This window comes from Centroberyx gerrardi, chromosome 2, assembly GCF_048128805.1.
Source record: "Centroberyx gerrardi isolate f3 chromosome 2, fCenGer3.hap1.cur.20231027, whole genome shotgun sequence".
In the NCBI taxonomy this organism is placed as follows: domain Eukaryota; kingdom Metazoa; phylum Chordata; class Actinopteri; order Beryciformes; family Berycidae; genus Centroberyx; species Centroberyx gerrardi.
This window is the reverse complement of record NC_135998.1, coordinates 27,884,887-27,906,347: the sequence shown is the minus strand read 5'-3', so window position 1 is coordinate 27,906,347 and position 21,461 is coordinate 27,884,887. Positions and strand designations below refer to the sequence as shown.

The following is a 21,461-nucleotide window of genomic DNA, read 5'->3' as shown; positions in this document are numbered from 1 at the left end:
TGACTACAGTCCAGAGGGCCACATGATGCTGTCCGTTTTCTGTACCTTCCCCAGGTTTGATTGTTTGTTGATACAATTTGGTTTCTGATCTGCTGAGTGGGCTGTCTCAAGCCAGCAGAGTCAGCCGTCCCTTTAGCTGTCCCTTCTGTACCTTCCCCAGGCCCAGAGACGTGCCGATGCGTCAGAGTCAGAGGAAGAGGAAGGCTAGCAGCGATGACAGCAGCAGCAGCCCCTCTCCTCCCAAGAGATACCTGAGACTCTGATTGCAGGTACTGTAAATAGTATAGTTTTAGACATAAATAGGTTTTAGAGATTTGGTAGCCGGCGTGATACACTGTCCTCAGATCTCGGTATGATTGTTTGTTGATATAATTTGGTTTCTGACCTGCTGAGCAGGCCATCTCAAGCCAGCAGTCAGCCGTCCCTTTAGCCTATAATTGTTGATACAATTCGGTTTCTGATATGTTGAGCGGGCTGTTCCAAGTCAGAAGGCAGCTGTCCCTTTAGCCTATAGGCCTATTTGTTGATACAATTCGCTCTCTGATCTACTGAGTGTGCTGTTCCATGCCAGCACTGTCAGCTGTCCTATTAGCTCAGAGCAGCAGCTGCAGCCTCCTTTTAGATTTTAGACATACATAGGTTTTTAGAATTATATGGTAGCTGGAGTGTAATTGTTTGTTGATACAATTGATTACTTTTGGTAAGTATTGATATAATTCGATTTCTGACCTGTTATATACTATATAGGCTACTGTATTAACTGTAAATTGTAAGTAAGTAGGTAAGTCAGTAAGTAAGTTTTACTTCATATAACTTTTGGAAACAAGAAGTTACAAAGTGCTTCATGGAGAAAAGCAGCCAATACCACCAGGCTTCACTCTCCTCTCCATCAGCCAATACCACCAGGCTTCACTCTCCTCTCTATCAGCCAATACCACCAGGCTTCACTCTCCTCTCCATCAGCCAATACCACCAGGCTTCACTCTCCTCTCTATCAGCCAATACCACCAGGCTTCACTCTCCTCTCCATCAGCCAATACCACCAGGCTTCACTCTCCTCTCTATCAGCCAATACCACCAGGCTTCACTCTCCTCTCCATCAGCCAATACCACCAGGCTTTACTCTCCTCTCTGTCAGCCAATACCACCAGGCTTCACTCTCCTCTCTGTCAGCCAATACCACCAGGCTTCACTCTCCTCTCCATCAGCCAATACCACCAGGCTTCACTCTCCTCTCTATCAGCCAATACCACCAGGCTTCACTCTCCTCTCTATCAGCCAATACCACCAGGCTTCACTCTCCTCTCCTTCAGCCAGTAACACCAGGCTTCACTCTCCTCTCCACCAGCCAGTAACACCAGGCTTCACTCTCCTCTCCTTCAGCCAGTAACACCAGGCTCCACACTCCTCTCCTTCAGCCAGTAACACCAGGCTCCACACTCCTCTCCTTCAGCCAGTAACACCAGGCTTCTCTCTCCTCTCCATCAGCCAGTAACACCAGGCTTCACCCTCCATCAGCCAATACCACCAGGCTTCACTCTCCTCTCCATCAGCCAGTAACACCAAGCTCCACTCTCCTTTCCTCTCTATCAGCCAATACCACCAGGCTCCACTCTCCTCTCTATCAGCCAGTTAGACCAGGCTTCACTCTCCTCTCCATCAGCCAGTAACACCAGGCTCCACTCTCCTCTCCTCTCCATCAGCCAGTATCACCAGGCTTCACTCTCGTGTAGCGGGGCACTGTTATTGTATTTCATTTTGCCATTTTTGTTTTAGTGTTTCTATATTTTTATGAAAGGATGGTTATTAGTTGTTATTGATAAGTGCATTCCTGATCGGCTGTCTCTCTGTTCCCTCCTATGTTCCGGTGGGTCCCGTTACCCAGCAGACCTGAGCATCTGTGGCTGCTCAGCAATCAAGGGAAGTCCAGTCGGCGTCTTTTTAAAAAGGGGCTCCGGACTTAAAGAGGGACGCTGTTCCAGAGCGAGCGAGCGAGGCTACTTCTGTGCGGTATCGTATGCTAGTGGGGAAAATCAAATTGGTGGCATTGGTCTCATATTTTGGCGGTATTGTAGACCTATTGACCGCCTGGTGTGTAAACTGCAACAAAATCAACTGTTCTTCCTTATATGAAGCCTCCCGGCTCGCTCTGTAGCAGACTTATCTTTTGTGTGCACGCAATCTTCCCTTGTATTGGGGCTCCTGGTTTTTATGTGCTTGTATGCTTTTAGTGCAGATTTTATGTACGGGGGTAGCCTATGTATTTTTTATTTAAATAAAATTGTATTTTACCTTATCCACTTAATGTCTGCCATCTATGTGTCCTTAATCACTGAGATGCTCTACCCAAGCCTTATTAGATATCCACTTTGTTACACGCTACTCTAATCTTAATGACATTTATACAGATAGTAGCCTACCGTAAAACTTCAATTAATAGCCCAGGCTTTTATTTGCTTCAAACACTGAACTCAACCGGCCTATATTTGGGATAGGTGTCTATATGGGACAGGCCTTTAATTCCTAAAACTCTTGCTCAGCAAAGATGGGAAATACTATCAAATTGTTTATTTACTGGTAAACCAGTATGAATATTACTTGTATAAAAATTAGGCTATCGAATAACATATCAATTACGAATCATTCATTTGATCTCGCTCCGAGAGACAGCACATCTAGGCCAACCTCATGCACAGAGCGAGAGCGAGAGCCGTATCAAAATACCGGTAGCCTACCTTAGAAAGCCCTTTTACCGTCTTCCTCGGACAGACGTTGAAGTTCAACTTTATTTTTTCGCCATTCTCTCACTCTCTTGGGATCAACGGAGAAATGTCTTGCTGCTGCTTCTGAGTTTTGTTCAGCAAATTTGACAACTGACAGCTTGAATTTCAGGTCGTACTTTTTTCTCTGTGCCGCCATGGCGATCAGCAAATGTGACTGACGTTTGAATGCAAGTAAAAAAAAAAAAACTGGCAACCGGCTTCTAATTGAGACCGGCCTTTATTTGTCAAAACGTGTAGCCACACCCGGCCAGTAAAAGGGACCGGCGTCTAATTGGGACTCGGCTTTTAATTGAAGTTTTACGGTATTCTGATAAATGTTCCTACCCGACAAGATGGACTATCCTAGTCTTTAGCACATTTATACAGGCAGTAGCCTATTGTGATACATTTTCTTAAGAGACTGGAAGGGTTACTCTAGACTGTACCACATTTATACAGGTAGTAGCTTATTCTGACACATTTTCCCAAGCGACTGAATGGGCTACCCAAGTCTTTACCACATTTACACAGCTAGTAGTCTATTCTGATACATTTTCCTAACTGACAGGATGGGCTACCTTAGTTTTTACCACATTTACAGAGGTAGTATCCTATTGTGATAAATTCTCTGACCTGACAGGTTTGGCTACTCTAGGCTGTCCCACACTTATACAGGTAGTAGTTTATTCTGACCCATTTTCCTAAGCGACTGGATGGGCTACCCTAGTCTTTACCACATTTATACAGCTAGTAGCCGATTCTGATACATTTTTCTTATTGACAGGATGGGCTACCTTAGTCTTACGCACATTTATACAGGTAGTAGCCTATTCTGATACATTTACCTAAGAGACAAAAAGGGCTACTCTAGTCTTTACCTAATTTATACAGGTAGTAGCCTATAGGCCTATCTCACATTTCCAGGTATGCAAACCAGATTTGGGAGTAACCCTTTTCCGGTTATCTTAACAGTCACCAGTACAATGGCGGAGACAAAGAGCAGCCAGTTTTGTAGCGTCCCCCTTTGTACTAATTCAAAGAAGAAACAGCCATATTTGTAATTTCATAGCTTTCCTTCAGATTTATTCCAACAAAAGTGATGGATTCGAGCTATAAGGAGAGACGAGGGGGCAAATTTCAGTACGTAATAAAAGTACGTACACTCTATCAGCCAATACCACCAGGCTCCACTCTCCTCTCCATCAGCCAATACCACCAGGCTTCACTCTCCTCTCTGTCAGCCAATACCACCAGGCTTCTCTCTCCTCTCTATCAGCCAATACCACCAGGCTTCTCTCTCCTCTCCATCAGCCAGTAACACCAGGCTTCGCTCTCCTCTCTATCAGCCAATACCACCAGGCTTCTCTCTCCTCTCCATCAGCCAGTAACACCAGGCTTCACTTTCCTCTCCTCTCCTCTCCATCAACCAGTAACACCAGGCTTCGCTCTCCTCTCTATCAGCCAGTACCACCAGGCTCCACTCTTCTCTCTATCAGTCAGTACCACCAGGCTTCACCCTCCCCTCCATCAGTTTGAAAAAATAAAGAAAAATGACCTTGATTTTGATTGAAGGAGGAAACATGTCATCTTTTTTTTGGGAAAAGACATGACTTTATTTAACAGTGCACCTTTAGAACAAGAGTCAGTAGTACCTTCTTAAAGCAGTTCACAGATGTTTTCAAGTATGTTACATTGGATTCTCCAAAATTACAGCCACTGGAATTTGTGCAGCTTATTTTTCTAATGAAAAGGGTTAGAATTTCTCATATTTTTATAGTATTTTTGTAATTTTAAGTAATTAAACATTTTAATATTGTAAATTTTACTAGATACTTGAGAATGCAAGCATGTTTCATTTTACATTGCATTAGAACTAGCGATACTAATGAACATAGTCACAACAGAAACCTAGAAATATTTTAATAGAATTTAAGTATATTTATACATATATGTAGACTATACGTATATTCTAAGTTATATTACTACAAGTATGTATGTGTATATATATATATAATATACACATAACTGTTATTTTCTCTCAGATTGTAGTTGGTCAGTTTGCAGAAATTAAGATTGTCCACAGGCTTATTGCAATAAGCCTACAAAATGCAGCTTTTTCCTCATTGGGGTTGCTCATACTTGATAGTTGACATACCTCGCCGGCTGGTAATTTAATGACCGACTGACCGTCGGAGCACGTTATATCATTTAGTCGTATGCAGGTAATCTGAGGCGGGGGAGTGGAGGTAATAATGTTACCACCACAAAACATAACGACAACGTCTTCAGATGGTCGTGAAATGACCAAAAAGTCAGACTAGATACGTCGCTGGTTCGTCACGTGTTAGCCGGGGATATGCTGTTGCTCAAGCGTTCACACTATAACAATATCAGCGCCGAATATTCCGAGAAAAAATGGAGCATGATTACTTTACCGACATGCTTTTATTTTACGCACTTTCTAAATAACGACATTGCCGAAAGATTTGGGTTCATGGATTGCCGCAAAAGAGAGAGGAGCTGGCAGATAATAATGTTCTTTTACGGCGCTTTCATGACATTATTGTGCTTGTTTAGGCTATATGAGAGCTAATGGCCACCAAGTGAAGCTATGTATTTCTTTACCAGTAGGTGACTCTGAACACCACATCTACTGTGGATCAAAGTCAAGTCTCCTGTAGCCCATGTTGAGAGAAACACCTGTAACTTCACCGTGGCTGAACGGTTTCAACAGGCTACTGGAGGGACACATGTTGTTACCTCCCGGTCATATTAAAAACATAGGATAATGGTGCATTTGCGGTCAGGTTGGCCAAGACATGATGCTGTTTTGTTAGTTAGCTAGCAAAAGTTAGCGATTTAACTAACTTCCAGGTCAGTCTTACCGCTAAGCTCTTCTGACCCTGACCAGTATGTCACTTTTCTTTTCAACATTTTTAGAGGCGACGGTCTTTGTCAAATAGCGCCGGTGTGTTTTTATAGTTATAGTTGTAGTGTGAACACAGATATTCCATTTACTACTTATACTAAATCTTATTATAGTCATAGTTATCTTTATAGTTATTGTTCTAGATGTGAATGGGCTTTTACTGTGAGATAAAGCCTCTTAAACAGACTTTTTTTATAGCCTTTTTTATTTTACCAACACATTAGGCTATAATAGTGAATGGAAAATAATCACAGAGTAATGTGTTAAGGATTGGCTACGGTTATCCATTGTTTATTTTCCAACGCTTGAGTTTAACTGTTAATGCTGACCTGGTCATGCTGAGTGAAGGCATGGCTTTCTTTTTATCATAACCTTTTCCACTTCAACATCTAGTAGGCTTAAAATACAAAACGAACGAAATGAACATTAAATGAACATGGCAAGCGAGCGTGACCGCATATAGTCTACATGCATGCCGCTATTAAAATACAACAAGCAAAAATAAAATTGCACACATTTCATTATGTGCATAACTAGAACGTTCAAGAACCCATCGGTGTATGCATTTGCTGATGCTACGTTCAGGTGTCAGTCGGCCGTTTAGGCAACTTGTGCTGCTTCAATCCTCTCTCTCTTTCCGTCCTGCTCGCCTCTCTGTCTCTCTCGCTTGCTCGCTCTCCTATTTTCTGCTACTGGACTGCCGTTTTTTTTTTTCATGACAATTTTGGGGAAGCTTAGCTTCCCCTAGCCTCTTAATAGCGCCGCCTATGGACCTAACCCTGAATAGGCAAAATACATTTTTCCTGGAGAGTATCAACAACAGTCTAGCTGCTCTGTTTTGGAGTTTAGTCTGTTAACAAAATGACAGACGTGACTGCAATGAAAGTTCAGAGATACAAGCAACACAAGTTGTGATGGCAGGGGACACACGGGAGGGATTGTTGATTGTATCGTCTCTGGTTGTGTCTAGCGACATAAGAGCGGCCTCTGTGCAGTCCCTAGAGGGCAGTGCTGACTAGACCTGGCTCCAGGGAGTTCTCACTGGAGAGTAAGGACTGTCTGCTTTGGTCTTCTGTCACCTCTGGTGGCTGCAATTCCAAGGAAAGAAAGAGGAAATATTCAGCTTTCAAACACAAACACTATCACCTAAAAAACAAACACTAGGGTGTGTTCTCACATTTCTGCGTAAGATGCGGTCCAGCAGGCTGCGCTTGGGAGCCTCGGGGGCCTGGTTCCAGTCCAGGTCTGGAGAAGGAGAGCCTTGAGGGCCAAACACATTCAGCTCCCTGAAACATCCCATCTCTATAATCTAGTGGGGAGAGAGAGAGAGGAAAAGACAAGTCCGTTTCTAGATTCTGTCTGGACAGAAAGTTGGACGTAACTTAGGAAAGCCTTTTTTATTGTACCTCATTTTGCCAGGTTATAGGGACGCTGCCTGTGTTGAACTTGCAGTAGAAGTCATTGTCTATTTGGTCCAGACTGACTCCCTTCACTGTCGAGAACTCGTCAATGTCCTGCACATCACTGCAGTACACCAATCTGGGCTACAGCAGAGTAGAGTAAATAGAAGCAGAGCACAGCAGAAGAGAAAGCACAGAACAGTGAATCAGGGATACAGTGGAGGATAGACCCACCTATATTCAGTTTTACTACCTTTATATTTGTGGAATGAATTTTACCCACCTTTAAGACTAAAACATGACATAAGGATAGCGTCTTTTAAAGAAGAAAGCATGAATTACTGCTTTTATGAAAACATACTTGGTTTTATTTATATTGGTGGATGTTTGTCTTACAATGATCACCAACTGGAGGCCATAGTTTAGCCTCCTTTTTATTTACCACTACATCACTTATCACAGCCCATGCAACAGGTGGCAGGGGTAAGCTTCACCCCTAGATAAAGCACAAAAACTAAATGGACATTTCAATGAGATATAGTTTTTAATTTTCTGTGTCTCATTTAACATTTTTGAAGTTGAAGTCAGATAAATTGTTAGGGTCCTTACATCAGGTTTAAACGGCGGCTCCACAAGTCCTTCCTCTAGCATCCTGAAGTTGATGGTTTGGAAGAAAGGATGTGATTGAACATCTTTCCACCCGGAGGCCTGGCAACCCAACCTGTGGTTTGGGTCTTTGGTCAACAGCTACGATACAAGAAAGAGGTAACTAATGAATAATCAATGAGACATGGATCTGCAATTGATGTAGTTTTGACTCATGTACGCAGCCTGTTTAGCGGTTGAGAGGCAGGCAGATCTCTAAGAACTCACCGAGCAACAGAGGTCCTTCACCTCACTGCTAAACATCTCCCCATATTCCTCCTTCTCTGTTCGAATCCTTTTCTCCATCTCTGATCCTTTCAGGTGCTCGCCTCGTGCCCGGAATGGGGCCTGTCCCACGGTCATTTCGTATACCAGACAACCAAGTCCCCACCAGTCAGGACTCACCCCGTAATACTCATGACCGATCACCTCAGGAGCTGAGATCAGGAAGCAAATGAATAAACTCCATATCTGCTCTGTTGCGGTGGTTTGGCAATAGCACAGTAATACAATTGCAGTGAAAGGTGTTCTCTGTATTGTTTCTGTGTGGCGTAAGGCAGTGGTTTTGAATCATGTTGCTCTCGTGACCCAAGAGTCTGCAGGTTTTCATTTGCACCAAATACTACAGCAGCTAATTTTACGGATCATTTCCTCCTCTCTGGTTGATGGTGAAATCAGCTGCTGTATCATTTTGTTTAATTGAAAACCTGCAGACTGTTGGGCCTCCATGGACCATGGTTGAGGTACATACCCATATAGCCCATGGTGCCCACCCTGCCTCGCACCAGATTCCCCTCAGGCAGCCTCACAGCCAGGCCCAGGTCAGAGATGCGGATGTGCCCTTGGGTCAACAAATACAAATCATGGATGTGATCTCACTGTTGCAATCTTTTGTGTTCCTGTTGTACTTGCCCTATAGTGTCTAAACAGCATTAGCATGTGTTTCCCAGCATTTTCTATTTCCTTCTCCTTTCAGTGTGGCATGCTTGACAGCACTATTAAGGTGTGAAGGACTATATAATACAGTTGGTGCTGACATAAAAATGTGATAAATATAGGTACGGTAGCAGTAGTTTGTAATTACTGAGGCATGTTAAACACTTCCAAGTTTCCTGTTCCTCCAAGTATGGAGGAACAGGTGCAAGAATTTCTTAAAATAGATTTCACCACACCTGACTCTCACTGACGTTTAACTTCCTGAATCTGCAACTGCCTGGGTTTTTACCCATGTCAAAATACCATCAACAGCATTTCCTGATTCTCAAGAACAAGTAGATGCATCTAAAGAATGACTCAGATTGACCTGAGATTGCCTGTGTCTGGCAGAGCTTCAGTCATTATAAGGTCCTCCTGACCAGTTTCACAGTCCCAAACAGCCAATGCTATGAATGGCAAAGCCAGATGTTTGCATAAATTATTTGGGAATCCCCTGTCTACTAGACTTAAAAGCTAGACTAGCTTTTCTCTTTGATCCGCCTAGTGCCTTTACTCTGAGACCGTACATACCATCGTCATCCAAGAGAATGTTTTCTGGTTTCAGATCCCTGCAACATCAAACATAGCATTGGAATCAGTGAACACATTACTTGTGTGCCAGTATCTCCAGGACAGTTGAGGGATTGATGCGACATTATGCACTGCAAGTATGGAAAATACACTGACCTATAAACTATAGACTTTTGGTGGAGGTGGTTCAGACCACAGCAAACTTCTGCAGCGTAGAACTGCACTCTCTCTCTGTCCAGGCCAGGGGGACCAATGTTATAAATATGGAATCTCAGGTCCCCACCATTCATCATGGTCAGAACCATGCAAAGGGAGTGCTTGGTCTCGTAGGCATAAGCCAGACTCACCTAAATGGAGAAAGGGACAGTTACCGTGCTTGAGATAAGAGAGATAGAGATACAACCATGTGTAGTAGTGTTGCAGACTAAATCATGAAGCCTTTTCCCTGAACGTTTTCTAAAAGGCCCAAGAGAGCATAGTGAGTAAATGAAGGCCAATGAAGTTGAAGACAATAAAAGATAGAGGTAGGAGGATTAAACAGAGCCACCAGACAGTGAAAGGGCATAAAGTCTTACCACAAATCTACTGTCAAGCCCTTCCAATATCTGTTTCTCGTTGAGAGCCATGGATTCTCCTCTTCTCTTCTTTACATGGGTCTTCTCCAGCTTTTTGCAGGCATACATCTTTCCTGTCGCTCGCACCTGACAAGCCCACACCTGGAGAGAGAGAGAGAGAAGAAAATAGTGAGAAACATGTCATTGTAAATTTGAGATGGTTGGGTGGGTTAGCAAAATAGCAAAAAAGATGAGATTGCAGCCTTACCTCTCCAAACCCTCCCTTTCCCAGCGGTCTGTACTGTCTGAATATGTGCTTGGTGATCGGCTGCCTTCAAGAGAGAGACAAGGTGTTATGATTCTGAATGGATTTGTTTCTGCATAAGAAATGTTGGATGGTGACAGAAGAAAGACAACAGGATCTTGAATCAGGTGGAATACATCACATAAACCAACAGGTAAACCAGCAGGTAAACCAACTACCCAATAAAATACAATAAAATACAATAATAGGAGGCATGTTACCATCTTAGCCAGTTTTTTCCTTTGGTGTTTCATTTTCATGTTCTCATTTCATGAGCTTGGTGTATGATCTTAAATAAACGAATCATTAAAATAATAATCTTAGCTTCCTCTTCCTGCTGTCTGCCATGCCTCCCCTTTAAGGTTGCGCAATACATTCAGTTTCTCAGAATAGACCAAGGCATAGGAAGTCTTTGTGAATACACATTAAGATCCAGCCAAAGCCAGTAGTTCCCAGCAGAATGTTGTACAAGGCACTCTTGGACAAACACATTGGACATTTGTTTTGCTGGGAACTTCTGATTTTGACTGGATCTGTGGAACCTGGCCATTCTACACTAAGGACCCAATGCACCTGTCTGATCCTGTCTAAATTTCAGTTTATTTAGGTGGAAAAGGAGGAACAATATATTATGCCAATTCCAAAGAGGGGTAATTGATTATGCTCCATTGGCAGTAGTACAATATTGAAGCAAATTGCAATAGCATGTCACTTTCTGAGCATGATACAGATAAAATACATATAGTACAACTCTACTTACCCACACTTTCCCCCATTCTATGGATCATGACATGCACACATAAATGTTCAAATAGGACATGGGAGAATCACACATGCACTGACCTCTCTAGCGTCTTCCATTGTAGAAGGCGGTCAAAAAACATGCTTTGCTGGTACTGAAGGAAGGGATGTCCGCTAAGGTATTTATGTAGATCTCTAATCCGTGAAACAAAGAGGTTAATTGTTGTTACTTAGAGGCTTGTCTGCACACACACACACACACACACACACACACACACACACACACACACACACACACACACACACACACACACACACAGAGCAAGTATGGACTTACTCCCTGCAGTCATGAAAGATGTCCCCGCAGGGATCGAGCTCCAGATTCTCGATGCAACTCTGTTCGTGCCTCTGCACCACGTCCACACACTGGTTGGACTGAGGAGGTTGGACACAGGATACATTATATAGTTAAAACTGCATGTAGAACAGATTGTAGCTTTTGATATATAGGGACTGAGATTGGTTTTGTAAAGGTATCAGTGACCAAAGTATGTATTATGGCTGGTACAGTCAGCTGAAATCAAACATCCATGTTTCCGGGTGGATGTACAACTCATTTGAGAATACTCTGTTCCAAATTACTATACGGCAATGCAAGGTTTATTTATTTGAAATGTTAAAACATCCATTCAGACAAATATTTGTACCCAGAACAAAGTATTTAAGTATTAAAAACACTTCTAGTTCTCAGACCTGACTCCTGAGGAATCTCTGAATGATGCTGATGCCAAAATCTCCCCTCTCCTCATCTGACTTTGTCTCAAAGTCGTCCTGCACACACAAACAGAATACAATATGTATGTACAGGTCATCAAGAGAAAGTTTTAAACAGTAAGAACCACAATTGATTCAATATTCTCTAAAGGTTTATACAGTGTCAGTAGAAGTGACTAAAATAATCTAAACCAGTTCATGCTAATCAGACAAAGGAAATTACATAATGCCACTGACATCACTAGACCAAAATAGATTTCCCCGTGATTGATATGCCAAACCTTCTTTTTTGGCTCTAACCATCATTCCATCAGAAGTTATGAAATGCATGGTAATCAATGCATGTCATAGACTTTACAGGTATATTCCACTATACATTGTTTAATGCCTTTTTACTTCTGCACTATCTACTCTTGCATATATCAAACCAGAACTTGCGTTGAACTTATATTTTGTGCCACATTTTTCATACGACTTCCTCTTAAATATAGTGCTTGTTATTTTTTTGGGGGGACAGTACCAGTGCGTCCTGTAAGGAAATGTAGTTCTGCAGATCAGGCCTGCTCCGGCAGAAGAGCTGGAACAGCTTCTTGCCGATAGGCTGCTTCACACACAGACTGAAGTAGTCTCGCTCTGACACAGGAACATAACATAACACGTGATGTGAAACGGCACAATAAACCAAGACATGTATGGATTTATGAAACACACATGCACACACACACACACACCGATGCTCATGGCCAGCTCCACACACTGGCTAATATGAGGAAAGCGAAGCATCTCTTTCCATTTCCAGCTTCTCCCTTTTCCCCCTCCACCTACAGAGAGGAGGAATAAGAGAAGGGACAGGGGAGTGAATGGGAAAGATTCTGCAAGCATCTGTTTTGGGGTTAGAGTATGAAAATACATAACCAGATCTAAGCTATTCATTGAAAGTGATCACTAATAACTCAGCCTACCATATCTATCTGCAGTGTGTCATACCCATGCAGGTGTGCGTGTGTGTCTAGCCCATCTGGTTTCAGACAATAGTACGCTCCACTACAGTGAATGGCCTATTAATAGCTCTGGGAACAGGTAAGCAAAGCCTGTGGGACCACATTACTCTGCAACTTTCAAACTGAAATGCACATGATGTCAGTTGCAAACAGATTACATCTGTAATTTTAAACCAAGCATATTTGTTTACCATTGAAAATCTCTGATTTGACAGCCCATATATTCAATCTGCTTTCAGTGAGATTTCAATATTTCAATGTTCTGCACACCTCTGCTTAAAATGGTGATGAAAAATTACTGTTTAAATGCATCCAAAGGGTCTAAATAATGATTTAATACAGAAAGGTTGAAACAACCTTTCTAATTTCTAATTTTTTATTTGTATTATTATTTTTTGTAATGTGTGTTGTTGTTGTTGTTGTTGTGCAGGGGTTGGGTGGAGCGGTAGGGTGGGTGGGGTAATGTGAAAAATGGTGACCTGTAAACCTGGCATTATGCTTTTCACCAATAAAAACTATTCTAAAAAAAAAAAAAAGAAAGGTTGAAACAAAGAGTGTTTGAGGAAGAGAGAAAACAATGTTTGCATGGACTGAGGAAACAAGGCAAAATAAAATGACAGCAGGGAAAAAGTCTTGGGGGTTAAAAGTCTAAGTATCAATCAGTGTCTCTTACAACACCATGAGGAAGTCACTGTCCCCAGATCACCCACCCAAAACACCCAAAACATCACTAGAGAAACCCTGCTCTACATCTGAAGTCCTGACACAGGTTATGTCATGGAGTGCTAACTGTTGGAAAACTGCACATTTTAGTCTGGTGACTCCAAGTGTTATTGATCTAACACAATATGCATCACACACCTTTTTAGTTTTGTCTAAATCAGCTAAAAAAAAAAAAAACAACAGCACTCTGTCATCCTCTGGCATACAATCACATTTTTCCATCAGCAGTGAGCAAAACGTTTCAACAAAAACTTTACAAACACTATATTTCAATTGAATTTCTGTTTTAAAGAAAGATTAAAAAAAAAAAAACTCACCTTCCCTGGCTCTAATAAGAGCGCTATTTGCCACCATGCTCTCAATCTCCATGTAGGTTTTTGTGTATTGAAAGTTTGCTGTCTCTAATTTTCCCAAACTGCAGTGCACCTAGACACTTACACTGACTGTCATATAAAATAAAACTCCAATTTACCAGCCACAATAAATAGCTACAGTCAGATGTGTTGAGTTTCAATAATGTTGGCTGCTGTCAAGCCGCACAGGTGTGAAGCCTGAAAGCGTCTTTGAGTCAAAGTTTCCTTGTGGCTCACAACTGAATGAAGTTGCATAATCTACCCCGGAGTTGTTTCTTGTATGACAGCTTACTCCTGTCACAGGACACTCCCTCGTTATAGAGGCGGGACACACACTGGAGCACTCTCACATAATTTGCTCATGATCTGTGTTACTAGTTTGGCCCGTCCCGACCCGATAATATTCCTATAATATCCCTAAGAGACTTTGTGTCTGTGGTAACTCAACAGTGAATTTGCAGCGAGTTTATCCATGATATATATTTTTTAATTTCCCAACCTCATAAAAAGAAGAAAGAGAAAGAAAAAGAAGTTCATTTTAGTACACTCTTAGTATACTTATTTAAAACAAAAACAAAATTATGAGAATATGTTTTTATTTTACTTTCATTGCACTTGCACTTGTAGCCTATATGTAGGCTATATGTCTACTAGGGCTTGTACTTTTATTTCTATTTAGACTTGATGAATACTTTTTCACACTTTTTCAAAAAAGAATAGTAGCCTATACTTAAGCTTATACTTTTAACTAGAAGTATACTTTAATCAACTTAAAAGCAGTTCAATTAAGTCACCCTTCAGTATACCAAACGTATAGAGATATAAACTTAAAATTAATCTAAAGTATACTATTAAGGGACTTCATAGGGACTAGGCTATAGTTTTGCTGTGATATTGTTTAGTGACCTATTCTGTTTTTGTAGCCTATTTTACTGGGTAGTCTGACAGGTTTAGGTTACATTCATGGCCACCGGCATAACTCTCTATCAGAACTCAGAAACCCTCTATCACAGGATTAAATGACTACAGGCCCGTCGCCCTGACGTCTGTGGTCATGAAATCCTTCGAAAGACTGGTGTTGGCCCACCTGAAAGACATCACAGGCCGCCTGCTGGACCCCCTGCAGTTTGCCTACCGGGCAAACAGGTCAGTGGATGATGCAGTCAACACGGGACTGCACTACATCCTGCAACACCTCGACTCCCCAGGGACATACGCAAGGATCCTGTTTGTGGACTTCAGCTCGGCATTCAACACCATCATCCCAGAAATCCTCCACTCCAAACTCACCCAGCTCGCTGTGCCAGCCTCCACCTGTCAGTGGATCACAGACTTCCTGACAGACAGGAGGCAGCAGGTGAGGCTGGGGAAAATCACATCCAGCACCCGGACAGTCAACACTGGCGCCCCCCAGGGATGTGTGCTCTCCCCTTTGCTCTTCTCGATTGGTTGTTGGTAAACAACTGCACCTCAGGAGACCCATCTGTTAAACTCCTGAAGTCTGCAGACGACACAACGGTCATCGGCCTCATCCGAGGCGGTGACGAGTCTGCATACAGACGGGAGGTTGATCAGCTGGCCCTCTGGTGTGGTCATAACAACCTGGAGCTGAACAAGCTCAAAACTGTGGAGATGACAGTGGACTTCAGGAGGAGCCCCCCAACACTGCCCCCCCTCACCATACTCAACAGCACCGTGTCTGCTGTGGAAACCTTCAGGTTTCTGGGATCCACAATCTCCCAGGACCTAAAGTGGGCGTCCAACATAGACACACTCATCAAAAAGGCCCAGCAGAGGATGTACTTCCTACGCCAGCTCAGGAAGTTCAACCTGCCTCAGGAGCTGCTGATCCAGTTCTACTCTGCAATAATCCAGTCTGTTCTCTGCACATCCATCACTGTCTGGTATGGATCGGCCACCAAACAGGACAGGAACAGACTACAAAGGACAGTCAGGACTGCAGAAAAAATCATTGGTGCCAACCTGCCCTCCATTCAGGACTTATACATCTCCAGAGTCAGGAAACGGGCAGGAAAGATCACTGCAGACCCATCACACCCTGGACACAACCTGTTCCAGCTCCTCCCCTCTGGTAGGCGCTACAGAACACTGTACGCCAAAACAAGCAGACACAAGAACAGTTTCTTCCCACAGGCCATCACTCTGATGAACACTTAAATCAGTCATACAGTGACAGAAACTATCCCTGTGCAATAAACCTGTAACACCCACCTCATGTATATAATTAATAATGAATTAATTGATTCTGATTCTGATACAATGCATATTCAAAATCTCATAATTTCACATTCAAGTTGATAGATAACATAATTATTAACATTTTTGTCAATTCATGTTAACAGGCTACTGACTATTAGCAACACATTAACACATTCTGTATACTCATGCTGGAGTGATATTGTAGGTGGGCTGACTAACTTAACTAAGCCAGAGTGGCATCACACACAGCCTTTATGGGAAGGATACAATGAGAAAAAAATTGGCCTAGGTGAAACAAAACATTAATTTATCAGTGGGCTCATTAATAAAGGATGGTTCCTTTCCAAAATTTTAGTGAATGTACAGTATGTTATATACAGTGCATAGCAACTTTCTAAAGATGTATTAGGCTATCAGATTACCATTGTTCTTTTTTGTTAGGCTACAGATAGGCCAACAAATGATGGCGACTTAACGAAATTTAGGCTGTGGATGCAAGATATTAAGCTATTTCCTTCTTATGCCTGCCTGTCATAGATCACATCTGTCCTATGGGAGGATATTTCCAGACAAAAAACTATTTGAAACATTGCCCTACAGCGCCACCATTCGTTTTAAAACAATGTAGGTTTACACAGCCAAAGTGAAATTCACTGTAGCCTACCTGTTGACGAAGTTGAGGAGTTTTAACGTGAGGAGTGAGTTTTTAACAACGGACAAATCACTTAAATCCGTGCTCACGCATCATTTGAACACTGATTTTATTCATTAGGCCTATTATTTTATGCATAAATTGTGCTTTGTGGCTTATATTTTCTGCTTCCACTGAAAAGCCACTTCAAAGGCAATTTTCAGTCCAATGCAGTGGCACTAATAACAAGTTATGCTGACTGTGACTCTGAGTCTGCTTCAGAACGGACCAGTCATATTTTTGTATTTTTTTACTAAGCATCTGCACTGACATTTCTATATCAATTTCCCTTGGACGAACGCAAGATGGCGCCAAACGCCACTAGCGATTCTGCGAGACCATCTTATGTCAGCAAGAGCCAAGTAAACGACCAGAAACCAAGTCAACAGAATCGGAATAAAAACAAGCAGTTGGCCGCGGAAGGAATGGGGAAGTCCTCTGTCTTGCATGGGTGAACATCCCGAGTGGCACCTTCAAAACGGGAGCCGTGTTTTCACAGTGATGCATCAGTGAAGACTTGTTGAGACGCCGAAGTGCGGTCGCGCGCTGAAGATGTCTGGTACACGCACAGCAGTTGTCTCATCCCATCCATCCACCCACTGGAATTAAATGACTCAACATGGCCGCGGCTCGGCTCGCCCTGTAGCATCCATCAGGAGAGAGAGAGACGCACAACACACAGGGAATAAAACAAAACACCGATAACAAACAAACAAAAAAAAGGTAGGACTTATACGTATAGGTCTGTATTCTTGATTGCAGCCTGGATCACAGATAGGCTTGGAGCGCTATTTCAAAATGGGATTAAATAAAGATGCAGGTGAATATATATTTGTTTTTTAATCTACTATCATCCAATTAAGGCTGATCTGGCCGAAATAACATTCAAACGATGGAGATATGGCTGTACCATGCTCCCCAAAAACATATTCAATTCTATTCTATTCTAACCCATTCTACTCTGAAATTGCTTATTTTGTTTTGACAGACTGGCTTCATGCTGTGCCTTAAGGAAATAATAAGGAAAATAATATATTTTCCTATTATTAACATTTCATTTTGTTTCCCCAGACGCAGCGTTGCCTGATGGCGTTCATGTCTCGGTTCTCCCGGTCCCGGAGCAGCTCCAGGTCTCCCAGCAGGAAAGACTCGGAGCGCGTCTCGCCGAATCTAACAGTGTCCGAGCTGGAGAGGCTCCTCTGCACCGGGAAAACAGCGTGTAACCATGCGGACGAAGTATGGCCAAGACTCTACATTGGAGATCAGTGAGTTGAGATGTCTCTTATTAATGAAGTCTGATTACCTTATTGATTACGTCTACCTACATCAGTTGATTGATTGATGATTCTGTTTCCAACCTCCTCGTCTCTCTGCAGAGATATAGCATCAGATAGGCGCGAGCTGGCCAAACTTGGCATCACCCACATCCTGAACTGCGCCCAGAGCAAATGGCGCGGCGGAGCGGAGTATTATGCCGGGATGAGCATCACCTACCAGGGCATCGAGGCTCACGACTCCCCCACCTTCGACATGAGCGTCAACTTCTACCCTGCTGCCGAGTTCATCCACAAGGCCCTCACCAGTGGAGGTTGGTGGTGTGTCTAGTGTGTGTGTGTGTGTGTGTGTGTGTGTGTGTGTGTGTGTGTGTGTGTGTGTGTGTGTGTGTAGATGCGATTTATCCATACAGTGAATATCACAATCACAATCAGTCAGTCAGTTTTACTGGCCAACTTAAGTTTGCACATACAGGGAATTTGACCTGGAGGTTTGCTTCCATAGGTCACCGTAATATAACACAACACAAAATAAAAGAAAAAGAAAAAAAGCCTATAAAAAAAAAAGAAAAAAGAAAGGTCTATAAAACAAAACAAAAGAAAAGAAAAAATACAGGGGAAAAAAAGCATATAAAAAAAAGGAAAAAAATGGAAATTTAGAGAATAGGTCTCTTTTTGAAGTACTATGTAAAGAAAGTAGTGTATAAGCATAAAAATAAATAGAAATTAAAAAAAATATGTCTATTATGCTACCTATACAGTATGCATAGGATTCAGTGTTGGAACCTGGTTGCACTGATGGGAAGCTATGGAAGTTGGTTAAAAAAAAAAAGAATAAGCAGAATAAACTATAATGCAGATCTAGAGAATATTGCACAGCAGCCCAGAGTATAAACAGTCTAAATATGTATCTATTCAGCCAGAATAGAGTTGGGTATATAAGAACTGATAATATGACAGTAGGTGAGGTGCTAGATACCAGCAGTAGAGTGCTGTCGTCCATTGTGGTGCGCTTAAGTAAAGATGTACAGTTGAAGAAGATGTTAATCTGGTTCATCTCAGCGCTCTGGCTATCCCACTATCACCTCTCTCTCTCTCTCTCTCTCTGTGCGTCTGAAGGCAAGGTGCTGGTCCACTGCACTGTGGGAGTGAGCCGCTCGGCCACGCTGGTGCTGGCCTACCTGATGATCAGACAGAACCTGACCCTGGTGGAGGCCATCAAGACGGTGAAGGATCACCGCGGCGTCATCCCCAACCGAGGCTTCCTGCGCCAGCTCAACGGCCTGGACGGCATCCTCAGAGAGAGCCGCAAGACTTCACCGTAGAGCTCAGCAGACCCTGAAGCACACAGCATGAGGTACCGGTTACTTTCTGGTGGTGTGAGACGTGTGTAGAATTGGGATCAAGTGTGCTTTGGGGTTAGGAGCAACCTGCAAGTTTCTAACACTATGCTCCTTAATGGCAGTTAATAATAGGGTTTGACCGACATACATGGGACCAATACAGATACCTATACCAATGCAAATATTTTTAGACTTAAGTCGACGATAGCTGATTTTCAATATCTTTAAATTTGACGATTTTCACGCCAAAATAATAAAAAAAAGTAAAGCATCAATGAAAAGTTAGCAGTTCCTTAAGCTAGGGTGACACACCCCATCTATTACATGATAGGGGAAACTCTGGGATACATTCAGTGAAGAAATACTTAGTTTTGTTAAAACTTTGTTTTTATGTTGCTGTAATTAGGGAAGAATCTCCATTGTATCGGCAGTGGAAGACTGGCTGATCACTGGCCGATATCCCATATTTATTATCCAATGTACTCGATATATTGGCAAACTGATACAGTATATCAGTCTAAACCTAGGTAATATCATACAGTACTGAGCGCTCTTTTCGGTCAGTGCTGAAAAGGGAGATTCTGGGAAAAGGTGTAACTAAACTGTTGCTGGTGCTGTATACCTGTTAGAATCTGTGCCCACAGGAATGTATTTGATTAGAATAAAATCAGCCCTCTGTAGCCCAATATACACAGATTACTAAACATGGATCATATCCATTTGTCCCATGTAATCTGATGTCAGCCCTCAGAAACATGTAATTGTTCAGCGATACTTCTGCATGGTTTCAGTCCTTAAGAGCTACAGTCCTGCTGGTCCCTTAACTCTTTTACCTATATTCAATAAATGTCATGAAGTGCCCTAAACAGCTCACACACTACTTGTAGCCCAGTTCTAAACCAGCATAGTTTTGTAGCCTGATGACTAGCAGTCTAACTAGCATCACAATCTCTCCACAGTGTTTATCTGTGATTAGCACATTTGTGAGTAGCAGCAAATATATTCAAATGTTATGATTTTTTTTTCAATTGGGTGTTCATTTTCAATGTGTTTTTTCAACCAAAGGTATTTCAAATTTTGCTAATCACCGTCCTTCTTGACTTTTTATGGAATAAATAAGAAGAACTGAAATTCGTACAGTAGATTACAAGTAAGCAGCACATCTATTCTAACTACACTATTCCACAACTTTCTGTCTGGTGTATCACTTAAACTTTGCAATGACTGTTAGCCCTCTGGAGTACAATTTTAAGTGATAATGTAATGTACCAGCACAAGAATTGTTTATAGAGTAGATGTGCAGCGGGTTATGATACCACATCATGTGCCATTGTAAAGCTACCAACTGCCTGGGCGATAGGAAAATGCACAACGTACAGTACTGCACTTCTGAGTACTGTGTGAATGTGCTGTACACCAGTCTTGGAAACTCCACTGTTTTGTCTCGGTATTGTAAATGAGGCTTGTGTTCTCATGTTAGCGAAAACGATAGACGATCCAATGCTGATATTCCAACCAGCTTTGAAAATACCCTTGTGTTTGTTAATGAATACCTCAAGTATCATGTTTGAAACATGTTTTTTTGTGATTTGTGGTCTACGTCTGTGCTGTTTGAACTGAGTTTTCTTAACATCTTGATTAACTATCGGTATGGAAAAAAAGAACTGAGCAACTTTGCTCGCTCAAATGCGGCAAACTGTACATAAAGCTGGATTTGTGGCTTTGTTCGTGCCCTGTGGAGCTTTGAAGTGTGTTGTTCATTTTGGGTCAAAATGAGGTTCATTCACTCCTAGCCTTTGAAGACAAGGCAGAGCAACAAAACATCTGGAGAAGTATATCTTGAGTAAAAGGAACATTGTTAGCAATGTATCTTCATGTTTAGAGGAAAATACCCATTTGCACCATTGTTGGCTACTGGCAACTACAGTACATGTAGACCAAAAGTCAAGCTAAGGGACCACAACTAACCAAGCTATAGCATGAGGGATATTTTAATGAGATCCTCGATATTTGAAATTGGAACATTTTCTATTTAATATCTGGATGGGGTTATGAATTTGTGAAGTTATTCTAGCCCAGAAGCAGAAAAAGAGAAAGTTTTTGTGCTATGACACTATGTAACGTATCACAATGTCCTGTTGACAGCTGAAACTGCCTTTTTTCAGGAGTTTTCTTCCATTCACTCAATTAAAACACGAGTGGAAGCCGTTCTAAAATGGGGAACTAGCCATGGATATTTTC

General features: G+C 42.1%; 2 protein-coding genes across 3 annotated transcripts; one reads left to right on the top strand and one right to left on the bottom strand.

Moving 5' to 3' along the window:
* Window positions 1-4,350: 4,350 nt before the first annotated feature.
* Window positions 4,351-13,942, bottom strand: LOC139910663 (G protein-coupled receptor kinase 5). Its single transcript, XM_071898039.2, has 16 exons — window positions 13,657-13,942; window positions 12,347-12,436; window positions 12,136-12,248; window positions 11,595-11,672; window positions 11,179-11,276; window positions 10,944-11,036; window positions 10,065-10,128; window positions 9,818-9,958; window positions 9,399-9,589; window positions 9,243-9,280; window positions 8,488-8,577; window positions 7,965-8,173; window positions 7,701-7,838; window positions 7,098-7,235; window positions 6,869-7,000; window positions 4,351-6,779 (listed from the first exon to the last, which is right to left on the bottom strand). The coding sequence occupies exons 1-16, from the start codon at window positions 13,706-13,708 to the stop codon at window positions 6,690-6,692; spliced, it is 1,755 nt and encodes a 584-aa protein (XP_071754140.1). The 5' UTR covers window positions 13,709-13,942; the 3' UTR covers window positions 4,351-6,689.
* Window positions 13,943-17,054: 3,112 nt separating this feature from the next.
* dusp26 (dual specificity phosphatase 26) lies at window positions 17,055-19,562 on the top strand. 2 transcript variants are annotated; one of them, XM_078286374.1, is made up of 4 exons: window positions 17,055-17,326; window positions 17,675-17,868; window positions 17,980-18,191; window positions 18,997-19,562. In XM_078286374.1, exons 2-4 carry the CDS (start codon window positions 17,690-17,692, stop codon window positions 19,200-19,202), a joined length of 597 nt encoding a protein of 198 aa, XP_078142500.1. In that variant the 5' UTR covers window positions 17,055-17,326; window positions 17,675-17,689; the 3' UTR covers window positions 19,203-19,562. The 2 variants fall into 2 exon arrangements, with proteins under 2 accessions (XP_078142500.1, XP_071754840.1); XM_071898739.2 differs by having other exon boundaries at window positions 17,319-17,423.
* The last annotated feature ends 1,899 nt before the right edge of the window (window positions 19,563-21,461 follow it).

What these genes read in the sequence shown, in the direction of transcription:
- dusp26 (XM_071898739.2), top strand. An exon ending in AGACTCTACATTGGAGATCA is followed by an intron (nt 17,869 to 17,979) that starts GTGAGTTGAGAT and finishes GTCTCTCTGCAG; the next exon opens with AGATATAGCATCAGATAGGC. An exon ending in CAAGGCCCTCACCAGTGGAG is followed by an intron (nt 18,192 to 18,996) that starts GTTGGTGGTGTG and finishes GTGCGTCTGAAG; the next exon opens with GCAAGGTGCTGGTCCACTGC.
- LOC139910663 (XM_071898039.2), bottom strand. Translation starts at nt 13,708, where the DNA reads ATGGAGATTGAGAGCATGGTGGCAAATAGCGCTCTTATTAGAGCCAGG. An exon ending in TTTCCTTACAGGACGCACTG is followed by an intron (nt 11,673 to 12,135) that starts GTACTGTCCCCC and finishes TTGTGTGTGCAG; the next exon opens with GACGACTTTGAGACAAAGTC. An exon ending in GGCTTGACAGTAGATTTGTG is followed by an intron (nt 9,590 to 9,817) that starts GTAAGACTTTAT and finishes TTCTCCATTTAG; the next exon opens with GTGAGTCTGGCTTATGCCTA.